We start from the raw sequence: 22,036 nt of genomic DNA on the forward strand, positions 1-22,036 counted from the left end.
GAAGAAACTTTTTGGTATTTCATTGCTTTTGGATTCCTTGTTTGTAACTCAAGACAACATATAGAAATCTAAGAGTTAACTAACTTATATATAAATATTAACCCTTTCGACTCGGATGCCGCCGCTCCGGCGACAAAATACATATAAAGAAAGGGTTAATATTAAAGTTACATAATATAATTAGCAGCCATATAATCCAACATATAGATATATATATATATATATATATATATATATATATAATATGAATTTATAAAACCTTATTTTACACAACACATTTAAACGATTCATATTACATTTTATAAATCACCGGTAATTTTTACCATAACTCTTATGACTTACAACAAACTTTGAATCCAGAACACAGATGAGAACTGTTAATGCTTTTCTTTCGCTAACTGCACACTGACAACTTGTTCACAAAACTCAACAAACCGTAATAATAAAATTAGGTGCTTAATGGAAACGGAACACTTTGCGTCGATTTTATAGGGAATGATTATGAATAGCGAATTTAGTTAAATAATAACGCACTAAAATATATTTTTTGAAAATACAGAAACGTGTTCATACGGCAAAGACACAACAGTTGACTGAAGGCTGTTCGTGTCTTGCATTTCGTGCGGAAGAGATGGTGGTCAAGAGCACGCGTATGTAAGTCAATCGCACGTTGTCGGCATTAGAGCGTCGGCACACACTATACCTGAAGACTAACTATGTTTATTCGGTACCTCACTTACACACAGGTAACCAGTATTTAAAAAGTTGGAAAATGTATATATATATATATATATATATATATATATATAAATATATGAATATCTTGAGATTTTTTTATAAAACTGGAGTAGTGGTGCATGGCAACGTGCCTTAAGGTAATTTAAAATTTTTTGAAAACTTTGAAAAAAATAATTTTTTGAAAAAATTGCATTTTTTTTAGAAAATTTGAATTTGTGCATATTTCGAAATTTTTGTTTTTTATTCATTTTTTATTATACAGCAATCAGAACAGTAATTACATTCTATTAGCTCTGTTATGCTAAGATGTATAAAACAAAAACTAAGAAAGAATAAATTAAATAAGAATAAATAAAGATAACAAAAATAGTTATAAATAGTAATGATAATAGATAATAATAAATAATAAAATTATATAATAATAGTACAAAAAAATTACATTAAATTAACTATCATTGTTAGTTAATTAAATTGTTCCATTTAACCATTTGCTAGATTAGGATATTATCCATTGATCATTTTTTTCCCAATGCGTAACTGTTGTACAGACAAAATAAAGGAGCGCGTAAGCGCCGCGTCGCTGTCTAACGGTTAAACAATATAAGTTTTTCTAGTTTTACATGTCTGAAACCGCTAAACCTGCCTTTCCAAAAATTTCGTCAATTATTAGTTTCATCAATACGTAAAATAATAGGCCAATAATAAGTAAAATGTTTTTTTTAAACATTCAAATCGAACGTTTCGTTCTCTCAAAAACAGAAAAACCATTTTTGTGACATTTTGCCTCGTATCTTCAAAACGACTGGACCTGCCTTGGCCAAAAACTAAATAGCACTTCAATCAATAGAAATGGAACTGAATCATTCAAATCGGGTGATCCGTACTCCCAAAATGGTCGACAAAATGCTATATTCGCACATATGCACACACATATGCATCGATTTTTCCTAATCTATGCTAAAATGATCAGAATGTTTTCAAGCGTACAGATTTATACAAATTTTCATTTTAGTTTTTTTGCGATTACTATAACTTACCCTACGAGAAGTTAATGAACAGAATAAGAATATCTTAACAGTAAAAAGTTCTAATCAAATTACTTTCAAGCGCTGTACTGTTATACTGTTATATTAATTAGGAACCAATTCTGCCGCATAACAGGTCAATGTTATGGCAAGGCTATGTCATGAAAAACTTTCCATACAAATTCGTTCTAATATGAACAAAAGCTATGTGGTTGGTGTGCAGTCAGTCGATTTGCTCAGGTTGTCAAATAGAAAATTTAATAACTGAAAAACCGCATAAATGTCAAAAGACTATGTTAGATAACAGGATCTTTCAGACTCAGGTTCATAACATACGAGTGACGTTGCAGTTTATATGTGAAACGCCTTAATGCACAGCAAATACATGATATTTTGACAGTGTTCAGTATGATTCAATAGCATAATGTATGGAAGTTAAAGCGTAACATGGCCCTTTCATAACATTTGTCTGTTATGCGGCAGAATCGGTTTTATTTTTCAATTGTAGTCCACTGAGGATGGCTCCTAGAATTTTTTGTTTGATGTATTGCCCTGAAGATTTGGACACACATGCACACACTCACAGATATATATATATATATATATATATATATATAAATAAGATAAATTTTATTTTATTGTGGAATACTCACTATCCATAGCACATACTTACTCATTGCTATGCTTTCAAAATCGCAGTGTGAGTGATAGGCCTAAGAATGGGTTCGAAGAATGCCGTTCGGGATTTATTCACATTCACTGGCGGTTTCGTTGATGGTTAGGTGAAATGGGAGCTACTGTGACAAAACATTTCCCAATATCTATGTTAATAAACATGGGCAAGCGTGTACACATACGAGTACACAGATGCGAGCCAATATACAAGCACAGAAAAAACGCACACTTTCATCTCCGATTTGAAAACGAATAATTACATATAATAAATCCGATGTAGGAAATATTGAAGTCCCATTAAGATGCCTTTATGCAATAAAACGCAATAACAATACTTACGTAACAGTAATATAATTTGCTTTCAGGAAGTTGTATTGTCAACTGTGAGACAATCAATACAATTCACATCCTGCACTCGTCAATTTAATAAGCTATTTAATTTTCTCTATACATTGTTAACATCAATCAGAACTTAACGAGTCTTGTAAGCATTTCTGATGATTTCTTATCGGCGTGGTTTTATAAATGGCAACCTAACCGGTTGTCCTATATCAATGTGACTATTATTTCTGTAATACTGATGAAATTGTATTGTTGCAGCAATGCCGGACAAAAGCTATTTTCACTTGGAAATATATTGGTATATGCATTTCCAAATAAAATTGTCGTCATTACTGCTTGACATCAGGCTGCCGGAGGCGGATATCCAATTTGGAACGTCTGATATGAAGTTCATAGCTCTGACCACTAATTCACGGGCGAGCCCTAGCTATTAAATAAGCTAAAAAAGGAAAAAATAATCCTATAATAAAAATGTATTTTCGATTACAAATCCTATACACTCCGTGAAGTGAAAGTAAAAAAGACAATTGTAAAATGCCACATAAATTTTATAATATTAATATTTCGACCCACAATCAGTTTAAGTCAAAGTATCCCAATATTGAATTGTAACATTTTAACATCTCCTAAATATTAACTGACATATCTGCATTATGTGTCCAAATATTTCCCAAAGTTTATAATTTTTTTAATCATTGGATAACAATTAGAATTCGTTTAATGAATAGCTCTTGGCCACAATAAGTTGTTACTACTAAAAATACAACATAATAAAAATCACTCGTGTTCTGTGAAATTCCGGAAAGTAACGGATCATTATAGGTCGTTACAAGATACGTCATTTTCGTAAAAAGTTATTCGGCGATCTTGGCTATTGCCTTTCGCGGAAGATTTGAGTCAAGCAAGAGTTATTTTATTGACGTTCGGAAGATTGATATTCTGTAAACTGCTGCAGGGTGTCCGGGTTTTCAGCTGACCTTCAGAACGAAGGAACTTCCAAGGTCGAAGACGAATATGGGGCACCGTGTATCAAAATTGATCTATCTATATTACGATTTTTTTTTTTGTATATTTTCAATTACAATCTGTCATATTAGGATATTAGGTAATTGGTTTGACGTTGTTATACAGATTTTTGAATGGACGGCAACGCAGTAGTTGTCCAATCCAATTGAGACTAATTAACTAAACTTAAAGTAATAAAGTAACTAAACCTAAAGTATTTGTTGACATTTTATGATTTTATATCTATAATGTCATGAGGAATTTTGAATTTTGATGATGTTTTGCCGCCCTTGGATTGGAAGGCAACCAAGTAGTTGTCCTTTCCTAGTTGTGGCATTTATGGCATTTATGGCATATACTTAACACTATTTTGTATGCGGCAGTGCTCTCTTAAAATTATATTTGAGATTTACAACCTCAAGTGTAAATTTGTTATCATGCTGCCTGATATCGAGCTGACCGAAGATGTGTTTGAACCCGGAAACGAGGGATTACTAGACCACGTTTTTCTCTTCTCTACGGTGGGGTTTTTGATCAAATAAAAATATTATTGTCCTATAGTTTGCAAAGCAATATTCACTTATTACTTATGTTAATATTATTACCTAATTAACTTCCCATAGGGATTTTGCGAACACGATCAACCGATTTGAATAATTCAGAAAACATATTCCTACTGATAAGGAGACGTGCTGATTAGTTTTTGTCAAAGGCAGGTCTAGCCGTTCCCGAGATACGGGGCAAAAAGTGCCAAACATAATATTTCAGTTTTTGAGATAACGGAGCGTCCGATTTAAATAATTCAAAAAACATTTTACTTGTATTAACGAAATGAACAACTGGTGAAATTTTTGTAAAAGCTGGTCTAGCGTCTCAGGAGATCCAATGAAAAAAAGTAAAAAATAATGCCATTTGGCGGTCAAAAATGATCATTAGATATATGTACATCGTATTATCAAATTTTTGCAAAGTTTTTTTTTTAAATTTACTTTTTGGTACGGGATGTTCCAGCAATTTGCCTAATTTTTTATTTTTTATTTGAATTTTCCAATTTGTTAAAACCATTGTCAGAAAATGTTTATATTCAAACATTATCTTACAATGGTTTTAACAAACTGGAAAATTTAAATATGCTTAATGAAATATATAAAAAATGAAGTATTTATTGGTAGGAAATTAATGTTATTCTATATAGGTCAGCCTACTCCCCAGACTGATCCGAAGTCCCTCCTGATCATAAAAAACCAAAAATCAAAATAAATTCAAAACAACCAGTATATTAGATAAAGCTCTCATGACGATGATGAATATAAAAATTTGAAATATGCATATCAATTTAAACAGCTTGGAAGCCATGATCTGATTTATATGACAACTTCGCGAAACCAAATTAAAAATTATCTCAGCTGAGAAACTCGTCTCCGGGCAGAAAACGCATCGTATTTATTTAATAAACATACGTATATGTAAAGTAATATATATATATATATATATATATATATATATATATATGTGTGTATGTGTGTGTATATCGGATTTTATTTGCTCCTTTCTATCGATAATATCAAATCAGTAAATTCTAGAAACGAGTTTTCATATTGTGTTTTTTATTCTTATTCTATTTGTACGGATACATCCCAGATGTAGATTTGGTTTATATTCAGTAAAGAATATAAAATTATACAATCCTATTCCTTATATGTAGGAAAACTTTTTTCAAAGGGTGTATGTGCACGAGTAAACGTACATATGACAAAACAAATATACATAGAAAGATATACAGATAAAGTATATTATATATATATATATATATATATATATATATATATATATGTATTCGAATGTGTGTTTTCATTTACATGAGACGTACGCTGTACCATTCATCGCAGGTATGGTATACTGACACAATAACCCAAATTACAATTGTAAGCCGAACAGTTCACATATGCGAACGATTTATATGCAAAACGAAAGAAGGTACACCACTTATGTCATCTGTATTGGCGTTTTCACCAGCCAATAATTGATTTTATTATTTATAGATTTCACAATATCAGTTCTGTGATATTTATTTAAATACTAACCGGATAATGGATATTAAACATATGAACACGACATTCTACTTGCAGTCTACGAGCAGTTTTGCGATGATTTTTTGAAAGTATGTTAAAGCCTGATCATTTTTTTAATAGATTGCGATAATGTGATTGCGATTATGAACTTGTAGTTATTTATACTCAGCTATATTCTTCTATATATATGATTTACAATATAATACATTTATGGGTTTTAGGAGTTGTTACCTTTTCCAACTAATAATTGGTAAATCCAATAATTCAAGTTATTTTCATCTCTTTGTATAAATAAAACCACACGAGTTGATTTGTGATAGAAACGTTTAAAGATATTGTTATGATTTATCAACAGCCCGCAGAGCAAGTTATTGAATTTTCAATAAAACATGTTTTTGCATTTCATGACTTTAATATACTTCAGAAACTATAGGTATGCGTGTAGAGTTTGCATAGATTTACATATGTATGAATGTTAGGTTTTTCCATGCTTTGGGGAAAACTATTTTTGAGAGAGAATCGATATCGATGGTTTAAAAAGCATTCAATTCGTAATGGCAATGTGCAGAGCCTTTTCTGATAAATGACGAAATGAGTTGCTTCGGACGAAAGTACTTAAAGGGGCCCTCGATGAGCAAAAAATGAGCATTCGACACAAGTGTATCAAACTATCAATATTTGTTTTAAAAGCTTCTTTTATAGATATGTTATGAAGAAATTTTGTCATTAAACTTTAGATTCCGTACCAATATATACCTAAGCATTATCGAAACACTCCACTAAGATTCTCAAGTCTTATTACATTCCGAGGGTCGGAGTAGAAAGTGTTTATAAAACTAATTGTGAGAAAAATATCAATACTTTTATAAACTTACCGTAGGGTAAGTTATTATAATCTTCCAAAAATTGAAATTGAAAATTTTTGCATATTTTCACGCGTTGAACATTTGTCACACCCTAGAAAAAAATGGATGTGTGTGTGTGTTTTCTATGTATGGATACAATTTTTTGTCCACGTTTTCGGGCGCACGGATCAAGCGATTTGATTGATTCAAAAAACATTAGATTCCTATTAATAATGTGGTGTATGATTAGTTTTTGGCAAAAACGGGTGTAATCGGTTCGAAGTGACAAGAAGTGCTAAAAATGGTAGTTCAGTTTTGGAGAGAACGGATCGTCCGATTTTAATAATTCAGAAAACATTTTATTTGTATTGACAAAATGAAGAACTGATTAAAGGGGAAGGCGGGTCTAACGGTTATGGAGACCTAGTGAAAAAAGTAAAAAAAAATGCCACTTGGCGGTTAAAAATGAACATTATGCACATCAAGTTTTCCGATATTTCATAGAAATTTTAATAATAAGTATGAATTTTATTTACATTTCTATGAGTTTTCTATGGGTTGGACTGCGACACGTCACTTACGCGCTTCGATATTTTGTCTCTAAAACTGCTATGTAGCGCGATTGCTTTGAAAAAGAAGTTCAAAAATGAAAATTTTCAAAAAAGTAATTTTTTTTTCAAAAACTCCCAAAATATAATTTTATCGAAGTTTTTTTAAAAAAAATAATAGTTTTTTCAAAAATTTTTGGTACGGAAAGTTTCAGCAACTTGCCTGAAAGCACGATGCCTTGCATAACTAGTTTACTGGTAATACTTACTCTGCACGATGTCTATAAAGCTCACTCTCTAAAGGCGGGGCTGATGTGCCAGGGCTCCATATACAGGCACTTTAAGAATCAAGGTCTGAAATAAATAAAATTGTTATTATAATATCAACTATTTATTTAAAAACAGTATCACATTTTAAAATATTCAAAATTTTGTCCGCCACCAGCGTTTTTAAAAAACAGTTTTGTCATCGTGAGATGCTTGAGCTCTTGATCAAATAGCGCAAATCATATAGAAAGTGTGAATCGACAGTGCGTCATCACAAGTTAATACTTATTCATAAAAAAATAACAAAAAACATCATATAAATGTTTTTTGTGTAAAATAAAATAAAAATATCACCAAGGTATGACTACTTTTTTTTTTTTTTATATATAAAAATGGAGTTCGATACTATGTTAGGAATGCTAAAACCCTAAAACGGCTGAACCGATTAGGCCAGTTTTTGTCTTGAAATATTCGTGCTAATCTAAAGATTGTGCAAAAAGGTGAGCAATTATTTCAACACAGAGTAGAAACTATACATTCTTAATTAACTTACCGTAGGGTAAGTTATAGTAATCGCAAAAAAATCGAAAATGAAAATTTTTGCATTTCTCGACGTTTCAAAGGTTTCTGAATATTTTGGCATACCTTAGAAAAAATGGATGTATGTGTGTGTGTGTGTGTGTGTGTGTGTGTGTGTGTGTGTGTGTGTGTGTATGTATGTGCGGATACAAATTTTCGTCGACGATTTCGGGAACACCGATCAACCGATTTGATTAATTCAAAAAACATTCGATTCGTATTGATAAGGAGACGTGCTGATTAGTTTTTGGCGAAGTCAGGTCTAGCCGTTCCGAAGATACGGGGCAAAAAGTGCCGAAAACGGTAACTCAGTTTTTAAGAGAACGGAGCGTCCGATTTTAATAATTCAAAAAACGTTTTACTTGTATTGACAAGGTGAAATACCGATCAAATTTTCATAAAGGCAGGTCTAGCGGTTTCGGAGATCTAATGAAAAAAGTAAAAAAAAATGCCATTTGGCGGTCAAAATGATCATTAGACATATGCACATCAAATTATCAGATATTTTATAGAGATTTTAACAATAAGTATAATTTTGGTTTACATTCCTATGGGTTCCGTACCAATGTTTACGCGTTAGACGTCGACGCGCAGCTTACGCGGTTTGATATTTCGTCTTTATGCAGTTAAAGCAGTACGATTGCTTTGAAAAAAAGTTTAGATCTTTCAAAATATGTCAAAATAAAGAAAACATTTTTTTTTCAAAAAAAAAAATTAAAAAAAAAAAATTTAAAAAATTTTTTTTTTCAAAAAAAAGTAATTTTTTGTCTAATTGTTTGTCAAAAATCTTATTTTTTTGAAGTAAATTTTTTTCAAAAATGCTAATCGTTTTTAAAAAAATAATTTTTGGTACGGGAAGTTCCAGCAATTTGCCTTAAGGCACGATGCCTTAATTGCCTTAAGACAGAATTCCACTTACAGCTAGTTTGATTTTTTTTTAGTAAGCGTTATTTAATGAAATAACGAACGGCGACACATACTTGACATATGTCAAATGCTTGTGACAGTTCACTTAAATTTAATAGGTTGTTTTAGATTAATATTATTTGATTGTAATAAGTAGTTTTATTCATACACAAAATCATTAATAAACCAATCGCAAGTTTTATTAGAAACTAAATATTAACTTTACTGAAATGTTAATATAAAAATACACTTTTTGGCTTTATAGCACTCTTTTTTGCAAACCATATCTTTTTCAAACTCTGTTTTATGAAAGAACTCATTTGTATAATTTTACATTCATTTTGTATTTATAGAGCATTCTCTAGATTATATTATTATATTTAGGATCTTTAAATTACGATCCTAAATTTGCAATCAATAGAAAGGGAAATTTTGTCGTATAATTTATTTCGAGTTATAACAGACAACAATTCAAGTAAGAACATTCGACTGATAACACAAAAAATAACTTCGGATCACACGACTGTAAAAATGTCAATACACAAAATTACAAGATCTTCAGGAATGAAGTATTATATTTTGAAAATTGGTTATAAAACTTGCATTATATCAAATGTACGAATAATTCCAGCATTAGAATGAGTTTAGAAGGAAAATGATTCACTACGTTTATATTTTTAATCCTTCACAAATGTTCTACAATTTTGAAGGAATTTCTCTTAAACTATATGTCAGAACCTATGCATTTTATAGTCAGACATCGTACATGTTTCATAGAATTACTCTACAAATTGAAGATTACATTTCAGCTCTGAAAGTTTGTATTAGAATAAACCATGTGATACTGCAATGTAGAATATAATTCAATAATGGTTATTTTCCACTAATTTTGAAGAATGAAATGGCAAAATTTGAAAGCATCTAATTGTTTTAAATTGATCCTCTTAATCACTCATTATCCATACTTCCTAATAACATTATGCAATTTGTAGCAAGCAAAATGAAAATGTGCAAACTGAAATGTGCTAGCTACGCATATAAAATGTAAACTGATCCATAAAATTTCTTAAAAATACCTGAAATCATTACGATTACTAAACCAAAGAATACTTTCTGGAGTGACGTCATAGACTAATCAGTGTGATATCAATTTTTTAAAAAAAATCGTAGAAATATTTACAGAACATGTTTATATACGTTTCAAAATGGCATGTGTGTCATCAGTCAGCAAAATGTTTTTAATTTAATAATCAGAATCTAATAGAACTTTTACAAAGTTTAAGAAGATTAAATTTAAAATATATTATAGATTAAAAGAAATTAAACAAGTAAAAAATGGATACATACAACACCAGGACATATTTTCCTGGAGAATAAAGAAAAATTCAATATATTAATCTCTGATTGAAATTGTTTATAATACCAACAATATGATGAAAGTATTTTTTACGGGCACATGTATACAGATGTTACAGTTAAAAACTCATTCGGAAACTGGGATCATATAAAAATACTGCCAATCTCCGAGTAGGTGTAAATGTGTACATGATTACCACTATTTCTAGGCAATAAGTTGTTGCCATAAAAATAAATTTGAAGTCACTGAATATATTATTTTCAAAAAAGTTTCCTAAATTGGAACATTCGATAACAGTGCTTAAAGGCTTATAACGATTAATACAAACATTTGGTCAGGTTGTTAAACTGTAATTAAAATGATCGTGATATCCAATTCTTATTAGAAAGTGGAATAATTATGTTAATTATACGATGTGGACTTATTTACTAATCAAGTGTAGAGCGTAGTGTCGAGTATATTGATTTAGTGTAGTTTTCCAATATTGCATTCAATTACATGTTGATAGGAACACTTACGATTGTTTCGTTTCGAATGTAACGGGTGGATTTCGATTGCGGACACTCGTGCAATTCACTGACTGAATTAGTTAAGTTAATAAATTAAATAAAGTTAAATTGAATATTTCTGAATCACACTGCTTAAATCAATAACATTTTACTTAGTACTTTAACTTATTTCATGATCTCATATTGCAATTTATAGCTAGTTAAAAGTTGCATTTAGCCTTAAGGCAAGTTGCATGAACTTCCCGAAATGTGTAAGTATTGACTTAATCGAATTTAAAATTCAGATATTTAGATAAAATTTTCAACTGTTTATTCAAAATTTGAAAAAATTTTAAGTATCAAAATTTAAAATTAAATTTCAAAATTTTAAAAATTTCTAAATAATCAAAAAAGAAATCAAGTTTAAAAAAAATGAACAAGTTTCTTATCAACATACAAACAGTTGTTTGTAGTTGTTTGTAAAAAGTACTTATTAGTTTACAGTAAGTATATATAATAATCTATTTGAAATTATTCAAAACAATTATAGATTATTTTCATTTCTCGAATTTAGTTTAATCACGTTACGTGTAGTACAGTACCAGCAATTTGTCTTAAGGAACGATGCCATGCACCCCACTAGTTTGTGAATATAACAACTGAAGTAAGTAAAAATATAACTAGTAAATTTTTCATTAATAATACCGGAATTAATACCGAGATCCCAGCATATCGAATTTCAATTATCGAATAATGATACCGAGATTTTTGTATGCTACCAGAAGGCCTGCCCGTAATAAACTAAAATAAAAATGTATTTATATCTTCGCATTTTAGGGGTTTCTGAACATTTTGGATACCTTAGAAAAATGGATGTATGTGTTTGTATGTTTATTTTTGTGTACATTCCAGACTGGTATTTTGTCTGGGTATGTCGGACTCGATACCGCCTGGGTATAATACCGACTAAAACCTTCGCTTTGCCCTTGCCTCTGGTCGCCACAGAAATTGCCGTTAGGCATAACTTCGTGGGAGGAGGATCTAGAATGTTATCATTCTTGGACTGATTTTACACTTATCTTTTAAATAAGCGAAGTCTAAATCATCTCGTAGAGCACTAAATCGGGTCTTCGATTTTGCCCGATCAATATGGGCAATCCGGCGAGCTATCGTGCTTAACACAGCAACAAAAATTGTGAGACTTAACCTAGCTAGGAGGTCCTTCTTTTCCTATGCTATGACACTCTTTACGGAGAAAGCTGATTTCTTCATTCCACCAGTGCACAGATTGTTTTCAGTATGTTTGTATGTGTAAGCGCGTGTGTAGTATGTATGCATGTATGGATACAATATTTCGTTGACGTTTTCATGAGCACCAATCGACCGATTTGAATTATTCAAAAAAAAAAAAATCGATTCCTATTGATGGGGAGACGTGCTCATTAGTTTTAGGGAAAGACAGGTCCAGCCATTTCAAAAATGTAGAACAAAATGTACAAAAGAATAAAATTAAGATTTTAGAAGAACGGAGCATCCTATTAGATTTATTCTAACGATATTCGATTTGTATTGATGGCGAAACATGCAGATTAGTTTGAGCAACAAGTGCAAAAAATTGTTGTTTATTAGAGAAAGGAGTATCCGATTCTAATGATTCGAACAACATATTACTTGTATGGACAGATTGAAAAATTGATTACATTTTTGCGAAGGCAGGTCGAACAGCAGTTAGCTGAGGTACAGAAAAATAAGCTAAAATATTTATATTTGGTGGTCTGAAATGATCATTGTATAAATATACATTATAATTGATTCATATACATATAAAACTATTAAAACTCAGATAGCAGGTAGCCAGGTAACAAGTGAACAGGTAGACAGATAGACAAATGGAAGCTGGACAAACAGCTGAATAAGTGCACAGGTACAGTAGTGGACAGGTAAACAACTAAACAGGTAAACCGACAAAAGTAGACAAGTTGACACTTAAAAAGACAGTCACTTCAACAAGTAGAGATTTAAACAAACAGTTAGGCAAGTTAATCATATACAAATCAAATTATAATTGATTAAAACGATTATTTAGACATATCGTTGCCTTAGAGCAAAATGCCTCCTACACCTAATTAATCTTGTTTTATACATAGTTGATTTTTTAACGATTTTTATGAAATATTTCATGAGTTAATCGTTAATGGTTTTAACGAACGTTTTAAAATATTATGAGCTTACAAGAAGTAGTTTAATTATAAAAATTCATACAACTTCAAGTTATCATCAGCAACTAACATCACAATTTTAAGCTGCTGCATTTCAATTAAAATATGGTTCATAATACTGAAGCTATATCGTAAATGTTGGTCAAAAATGTAACTTTTCAATATTAACTATTAAAAAAACTTCAATTACTAATTCTAATCTTATACTAGAATCTACACTAAACTTAGGATTTCGTATCAGTATTCGTATTATACGATATGAAATTAAAAAAAAAATCACTCAAACAGAATTTATATTCAAAATATTATATTATAAAAGTATTTGAGATAAAGAAAGAAAGCAAATTACTATTTTCCACATTGCTCTATTCAATCTATGAATTAAGATTGATTAAAAAAAATATTCGATATTATAGATTAAAACAGTGTGATTTCTTTCTTTCACAAAATTAATTTATTTTTTAAGCTGTCAATAATGTCAAACATTCAATATGAATTATTCCGACTAATGTCCTCTAGTATTTTGCTAATTTAAAAACGTCCGTATTTGCTATAAATATAATAAGAGGAAGATCTTATGCTTATAACTTTTTAGAATAATTTTCTTGTTTCAATTATCATTTTTTGATTTAGTAAGCGTTAATTGTAAAAAAGTGCACAATTACTCGTATTGGTATCACAAATTATAAATTGAAATTTCTATGCTAAAAATATTGCATTGCATATGTCGTCAAATTCGAAAAAAACAACAATGACATAATTAATGTAGTGAATCGAGTTTGTCATGAAAACAAAAAAAAAACGAAAATGAAAAGTATTTTTTCATAACCTTTATGATTTTTACGGTTTTTTTTCAATTTTATTCAAAATTTATATCGGACAAAATGTTTGATCAAGGTAATATATTATAGACACACATGCATATATATGTTAAATACATATATTATATAAATTAAATTTTATCAACAAAAAACTTGACGTTTTTTATTCGAATCTTGAAATGCAATACGTTGAATGTGAACACGGAAGCTTTATTGTTCGAAAATTATAATTATAAATGATCAAATACATATTTATGTATTATATAAAAAACAATGTTTAGTTTATCGTGTTATTTCAGAACGCTTGATCATTTATGTAAAAAGGCGATGAACGTGTCACGAGCAGAACATCAATCTGAACAGCAAATGTCCAGGACAAAACCAGACGGTAAGTGTTTCATTCCCAATATTTTGTTCGTGTTTCAAAATAATATTATTAGTTATTGATTTTAATCATTTAAAGGGGCTTTTGTGGGACTTCTTACGTCTACGAATTCACATTCACGTTATTTCGAAATTGATTTAACAAAACAGTTATTGGCATAATAAATTATTTTCGATTGCTAAAAATGTTTCACTTACGTATAAAAAAAATCGACAAGTATGACTTTTATTAAAAATAAATTTTTACTAAAGGTATACGGCATCGTGCCTTAAGGCGAATTGCTGGATCTTTCCGTACCAAAATATTCGAAGAATATTATATGTTTTTATATAAATAATATTATAATTGATTTTTCAAGTATATAAGTGAGCTTCAGAATTTTAGCTATAATTAAAATTGTAATCCGAATTATTTTTGTTATTAAAAAAATGGTAACAAAAAAATAATTTTGTTTGCTTTCCCCAAAAACATCGTATTTTCAATACAAGCAATAGGTTTTTTGAATCAAATGGGAAACTTCGTTCTCTCAAAAACTTAATTTCTATTTTCTGCACTCTTTGCTCGGTGTCATCGAAATGGCTGGACCTGTCTTTGCCAAAAACTAATCCACGTGCGTTCGAAACGTGGGTAAAAAATTGTATCCACACAAAACAGACAAATCCATTTTTTCTGAGGTATGTCAAAATGTTCAGAAACCTCTAAAACGTGAAGATATGCAAAAATTTTCAGAATTGAAATATTCAGGTTCATCGAATTATTCACTTATATGTATGAACGTTTCTAATTCTTACTTTAGTAAACCTATAAATCGAATTACTTTCGTCGAATCAGAAAGTATTCGGAAAAAGACAACTGAATATTTTTACAATTGGCCCATATTTGGGTAACAGCAAAGTTCCTGAGTAATATAAAACTTATAATTACATATGGCGTAACTAATACAAGATAATTTTTGATTAGTATTTCTTATTAGATACATATTAAATAAAAAGTCAAGAAGAAACAAGTAGTAATTTATTTTGGGTCGAAGTCATTTCGAGATACTTTTTTGCTGACAGCTTGTTTTCTCTCGTTGAAAAAAAAAATTTTGAGAAAAGCAATGTTTTTGTACTTTGATTCAAAATTCGATGAAGTATACGGTAAAAAATCGATCGTTTTGAACAATATTTTATTCTAGTTTGAAGCATTTATTTAGCAAATTACTATATTTAAATAAAATTTAGAATTATCTGAATATATCTTGAGTATTTAAATTCTAATATACTTTGCAGATGAGACTACAAAATAGCAAAATATAATAGTTTAGGGGTCGTTATAATCGTATACTGGCGGCAAAATTTCGACCAATGTGTCCATGTGCTTCATCAGAGTTCATAGGAGCTGCACATATATAAGGGAAGCATATGATGAGTGCTGATTCTCACAGCTCAAGGAGCACGAGTATCGATAAGCATCGACTGAGCGTATTGTGACCAAAAACGGTATATTGACCAAGCTCACAGTTCAAGAAGCCAGCAGTAGCAGCATTGTAGAAGATTTCAGGGCAGATCAACATAAAATATCAGTGACAGAAAGTAATAAAGTAAATAATAATGTAATTGTATGACATAACATTATTACTTCTGACTACAAATCAATTTTGAATTTAAATCAGATGCCGCGGATCTACGGTACGTGTGGGTGTGCGGCGGCTTCGTAGCACCGTAGCACTACTACGCCACAGCCGCTTTTTTAGCATTATAACGCCGCACGACCGTCGAAAGCAAAAGATAAGAGGTATAGAGGTAAGAGGTTCACTAAATCGCACCTTACTCGTATAATTAGTTAAATCAAATGTATTGACAACCAAAACGTTGCTCTCAATTCCAGGATTATATTATTCACGTTTCCACTCTCTGAGCTGATTTATTGAGATTTCATGAGAATTTTCTAAAAGCATTACTATGACCTTTTTCTAAATGTCATATTACTCCATTATTCTAAAGGAACAGAAACTTTCTATCTAACAATGCTCTAAAATAGTTTATTTTTATTTGAACAACATCACATTTTAGGAACTTTTAAAGAAAATCCACTCGATCCACTCTTCTTCTTAAATATGGCTGTGAATTTGAGATGATTTTAGTAATATCATTCTTTAAATTGTATTTTTTTAAATTAGTTATTAACACTAACTCATTTGTTAAGTTGAATTTATTCTGTGTAATCAAAATTAATATTAGCAGATCATATATTAGCATGAATCTTGATCATTTACTTTCATTGAAACACTGTTGTCAATAATTCGTTCAACTATTTTCAACAGGATGAAGAAGTACAACATTATCGCCAGACTCAATATTGCTAATTGCCAGATTCTAGACTGTGAGCTTGATCAATATACGGTTTTCGTTCCCATGCGAATATTCGTAGCAATATGCGTGCACGTGGAACTTTGTGAATGTGCACTTCGTCATGTCCATTCTTTTGTATGACAATGCACACTGTTAATTTTTGATGGAGGTATCAATTATTTGATATTTTCGTCGTAGCTTTCTGTGTCTGCTAATGAACGAGAAGAAATACTCCATTTGCAAAATGTTAATTTCATTCTCGAGAAGATTTAAGCAACTCCATTCACGTAATGGAGATGCTTAGTGCAAAGTACAGTGCATATTATGAAAAGAAGGCCCAAGACCAAGATATCATAATTAAGAAAACTTTAATTTGTATTTTCAATTAGATAATTAAATAAATATACTGTTTCGAATGTCCAATAATAGTTTAAAAATATTTACTCTTGTGAAAACCTAATTTTCATAATAAAGTTAATATTTTCGAACAAGAGAAACCATAACATTAACGATAGTTTCGACTCAAATTTAAATCTGATTGATGAAATTTGGTTGATTCTGAGCTTAATCTATTTGATTTACTTTACCCCAAAAACATCCGTATCTCAATTTGCGTCATTTTGTAGTCTGATAACAATCGTATATTATATACAGATAGTTATGGTTTACATTAGATGTAAAATGTAACATAGAAGTTTATATTTTTTTTACTGACAGGTTTTCTGTATCTATCTACTTTTATTTTCCAAAATAAATAATAAGCACTCCTATCAATATTATTAACTTCACGTAGGGTAAGTTATAGTAATCGCAAAAAATCTAAAATGAAGATTTTTATATATCTTTACGCTTCAAAGGTTTCTAAATATTTTGGCATACCTTATAATTAGAAAAAATGGATGCATGTGTGTGTGTGTGCGCGTGTGCGTGCGGATACAAATTTTCGTCGACGAAAAAATATTCGATTCGTATTGATAAGCAGACATGCTGATTAGTTTTTGGCATAGGCAGGTCTAACCGTTTTGAAGATACGGGGCAAAAAGAAATAAAAATAGTAATTCAGTTTTTGAGAAGCGTCCGATTTAAATAATTCAAAAAACATTTTATTTATATTGACTAAACAAAGAACTGTTAATATTTTAGGACAGCAGTTATGGACTCTCAATAAAAAGTTAATATTATTTGGCGGTTAAAAATATTCATAAGACATATGCACATCAAATTATTAGATATTTTATAAAGATTTTAATAATGTGTACCGTTTTGATGTCAATTTTTTTGGGTACAGTACTAAGATTTTCAATTTTAAAATCTACGTATATGGATTAAACAAATGTCCTCGATGATCGAGTATGGAATAACCGATTTGTAGAATTGAAAAGTTATTCGGTTCATACTCGATCACGAGGCGTATTTGCAAAACGCAGTTTTGCCGTTGCGGAGGTATGGAGCGCAAAGGGTGTAAAAACGGTTATGCAGTTTTTGAGAGAACGGAACATCCAATCAAATTAAATCAAACAACATTTTACTTGAGTGGAAGCAAAAAAAATGCTTTTACAGAGAATTTCGTAATTTTAGTAATTAAAAAAAGTTCGAAATTTCCAAAAAATTTAAAGTTTCTAAAAACTCAAACTCTAAAAATTTTTCATAATTTTCAAAAAGAAAACTAAATTCCGAAAATATCAAAATTGAAAAAAAAAAACGATTTCTTACAAAAAATTAAGAATATTTTGAATTTATCAAAAAAAATCGGATGTTTTCAAAAATTTCCAATTCAAAAAATTTAAAAAAATCTATTTTTTGTTCAAAGAGTCTAAAAAAAACTTGGAACTTTTAAAAAATTTTAAAATTATCAAACAAATCAGATTTAAAAAAAATGAAATTCTTGTAATAAGGTGTTTTTACAATACGCTAGTCGCCCCGTAAGCACTTATAAAGTTACAGTATGTATTTATAATAAATGATCTATTTGAAAATATTTAATACAATTATTGATTATTTTCATTCCTCGAATTTTTAATTGCGGTACTAGTTTATTGTTTTTTTATTCAACAATTGGCTGCAAACTTAACATTTAAGATATGTATCAACGTCGAACAAAAAAAATCTAAATCTTATATGTGTGTGTGTGTGTGAAGTTCTATTTATAGAAGTAAATTGAAAAGTGGCAATAATGGTATCGGTCGAATTTCTATTAAATATCATGTGTAGCGTATCCGCTCCTCTACGATTGCTAAGGAAGTCAAACCCACGGGCGGCCGGTGGCACTTTGATCATGCGCGACCTGGGTTTCGAGTCACTTTACGCGATGTTCAACATTATTTACAGACAGAGCGCTGACTACCTTCGCGACAATCATTGACTAATTAGCATTATATTGCACAAAAATAATTATATATATATATAATTATATATATATATATATATATATATATATATATTTATATAGTGGTGCCCCGCTTCACGAGCTTAATTCGTTCTGTAAGCACGCTCGCACGTCGAATTGATTGTATCTCTAAGCATTTTTTCCATATAAATACACTCAAATGCTATTAATTCGTTCTAGCAGTGTTTTTATTAATAATAAAAATAAATGAAACAATTATTGCTAAGATCAAATTCATATTCTGCAAAAACATAGTAATTTTCTAAAAAAATGACTAAATTATCATTAAACTAGTTTTTGAATTTTAAAAAACTATCCAATGAGCATTCTTTTTTTCTTCATCTCATTATAGTATCGCAAAAATGAGTTCCAATTGTCTCTTCAAACAACTCTGATGTTCGACCAGCTGCATCTTTTTCGGGGTAATTTTTATCCACAAACTTTTCAACTTTGTCCCACATTGCACAAAAAAATGCATAACATTAAAATTATAGAATTAAATCTTATAAATAATTTACTTCTAATATTTGTTTGATATTTAAATGCGACTTCACATACGAAAAACCTTGTTACAATAGTAGTCAGTTCTACTCTACTTCAAATACAAAACGCAAATGAATAAGGTGTCCTTTCCAGTCTCGGTTTTTATTTATTTTTTGTTCCTTATGAAAGCTAAAAACCTTAAAATTATTTAAAAAAAAATCATCTCAATATTTATTTTTTGACGAGGTTATAGATATATCTCTATATGTATGATCCTCTCAAACCGTTTTTTTTCATCGCTCCGCGAGCTATTGTATGCCAGCTGCTCTGTTTTTCTTTATAATACCTCATGCACATGACCTTTTTAATGTGTCAGCATATTTAAACACCATGGTTTATTTCGTACAATAAATTAAATAGTGTATTTAGTACATTATATTAAAAACTTTAAATACGTTTTTCTCAAATTGACTTTTTTCAATGCGGTGCCACAAATTAAAAAAAAAACTACGAGTCGGATCGACTTGCATTTTTTTTAAATTTGTTCACCACTACAATACCTAGTCCCCCTACCTCAAACGACTTGATAACATTACGCAAAAAAATTTTGCGAAGCATCTCGCCCCCCAAAAAAAGCCTTTTTTGACACTTTTTTATAAAATAGCTGTCATTTTTTTCTTTCTTGCTTTTTTTTTCATTTTGGTAGGGGGGCTGGATTCAAACTTCTTCTTCAACGTAGTTTCTTTTTTTTTCGTTTCGGGCGATGCGCAACGGATTTATCTGTGGCACCGCAAAAGAGATCGATTTTGCAAGGCCGAGTTTGGCGCCCCCTGGTTAAAAAATGACGGCGAGAAAATGTTGTAATATTCTATGATTTTGTAATTTTTGTTTAAAAAAAACCGCATGTCCTTATGATAAACACATTTCGAGAAAAACAAAACCAAATGCCTTGCATTTTTTGTAAAAAAAACGAACAACCCCCTTGAAATGTTAATAACTAAAAGGTTTTCCGCTAGGTAATTCAGTTGTAAAAACTTCAAATTAGGAATATTTCTAATTGTAATATATTAAAAATAAATATTGATAATAAAAGTATTTTGAAAAATGCGGGTTGATCCACGAAACATAAAACAAAATTCGAGGCGCAAGGTGAAAGTGGGGGACGAGCGAAACTTATGATTACCTTTCAAAATTTATATAAATATACAAAGTTTTATACTTTAAATATAAAATTAAAATTTACAATTCAGTTTGAAAATGTATGTATGTCATATGCGTTAAAACTGTAACTAACTGTGAGAAATATATGCTCATATGGATTCATTTGGCATATATTGTGTAAACATCCTGAAGTGTTTTATGCGATATAATATATATATTATTTTTAATTATCTATTTGAAAATATTCAAAATAATTGTTATTTATTATTGATCAATATTCATTGATTGCTGATTTTTTTCCCTCAAATGAAATCGATGCCATGCACCACTAGTTTTAGACAATAGTTTGTATAAAAAGGCAGTGTTGACTTATCCCTTTGTCAATAATAATAAGGGCGCTGTTTCGCCTAAATGTCCGTCAAAGGTTAAATGATAATTAGTTGAGCGTCGGCAGTTATTGATTTGAAACTACTGGCTCTCGGTCTGATGTGCTACGGTGCTACGGTGCTACGGTGCTACGGTGCTACAGCGCTCCATGCTACGTGTAACTCGCCAGTGCAGCGTTTACCCTGGATCTTTACGCAGCGACGTAGCTTAAGCGCCTTATCAAGCAATGTAGCTTATAATTCAATACTGCCAAAGCTTTCAATAACGTCTTCAAAATTAATAAAAAAAATATCTTTAATAAATAATGTTCTATTTACCATTAACATATATAGGTTGATTGCCCTTTTAATGTTCCGTTATTGCACTGTGTTCAAAAAAGTATAATAAAAAAATTTTTGGTTCAAGCACAAATCAAATTTGTGAACTATAAGTGAACTGGTATTGTTAATTAAAAAGTGTGAAAGTTCTGCCATATAGCTTTATCAAAAGTGATATGAATATAGAAGTAAAGATATTTTTAAAATAATAATTACATGTGTGTTCTTATGTGAATAACTTAGTAAAAAATATCAACTGATGTTTGTGGTAATTTAAAATAAAGAAATAATTTCGGACAGTCTTCGCTTTAAACAAAAAGTAAGTTATAAATTAACAAATTTTTGTTTTATATTATATTAGAAAGTGAATTGTATAACACCATTATTACTATTATACATATATATATATATATATATATATACATATATATATATATATATACATATATATTTCAACACCCAAAACAACTTTATTGCCCATATTATATCATCTAATAAAATTAATAATTCCGAATTATTTCTAGGAAAATCTGTGTTTGCGCATGCGTCAATTATACGATTGACAAACACAGTGCCGGCCCAGTTATATTAAACGCCCTTGTGCGGATAATTAAATTAATTATTCATAAATTTAATAGTTATAATTTAATTTTATATTACCATTTCACTATTTTATTCATTTGAGCTTTACGCTAAT

At 30.0% G+C, this 22,036-nt stretch overlaps 2 protein-coding genes across 5 annotated transcripts in view; one reads left to right on the forward strand and one right to left on the reverse strand.

Annotated features, from left to right (window-relative positions):
• LOC113378719 overlaps positions 1-22,036 on the reverse strand; it is a 120,466-nt gene that overhangs the window by 36,719 nt on the left and 61,711 nt on the right. For 3 of the 4 annotated variants that reach the window (XM_026619283.1, XM_026619284.1, XM_026619286.1), the window contains exon 2: positions 7,520-7,604. The gene's annotated coding sequence lies outside the window, so the exon portion shown is untranslated. Of the gene's footprint in view, positions 1-342; positions 383-7,519; positions 7,605-22,036 lie in introns of those variants that run through there. The other variant, XM_026619285.1, reaches the window with a different exon arrangement.
• The window catches only part of LOC113375396, a 40,807-nt gene continuing 32,985 nt past the window's right edge, over positions 14,215-22,036 (forward strand). The window contains 1 exon segment of the mRNA XM_026615332.1: positions 14,215-14,275. Coding sequence (XP_026471117.1) covers positions 14,215-14,275 — 61 coding nt within the window.

Source organism: Ctenocephalides felis, unplaced genomic scaffold (genome assembly GCF_003426905.1).
Source record: "Ctenocephalides felis isolate EL2017-DRISC unplaced genomic scaffold, ASM342690v1 CF-g0.4_SCAFFOLD_01886, whole genome shotgun sequence".
Taxonomy (NCBI): domain Eukaryota; kingdom Metazoa; phylum Arthropoda; class Insecta; order Siphonaptera; family Pulicidae; genus Ctenocephalides; species Ctenocephalides felis.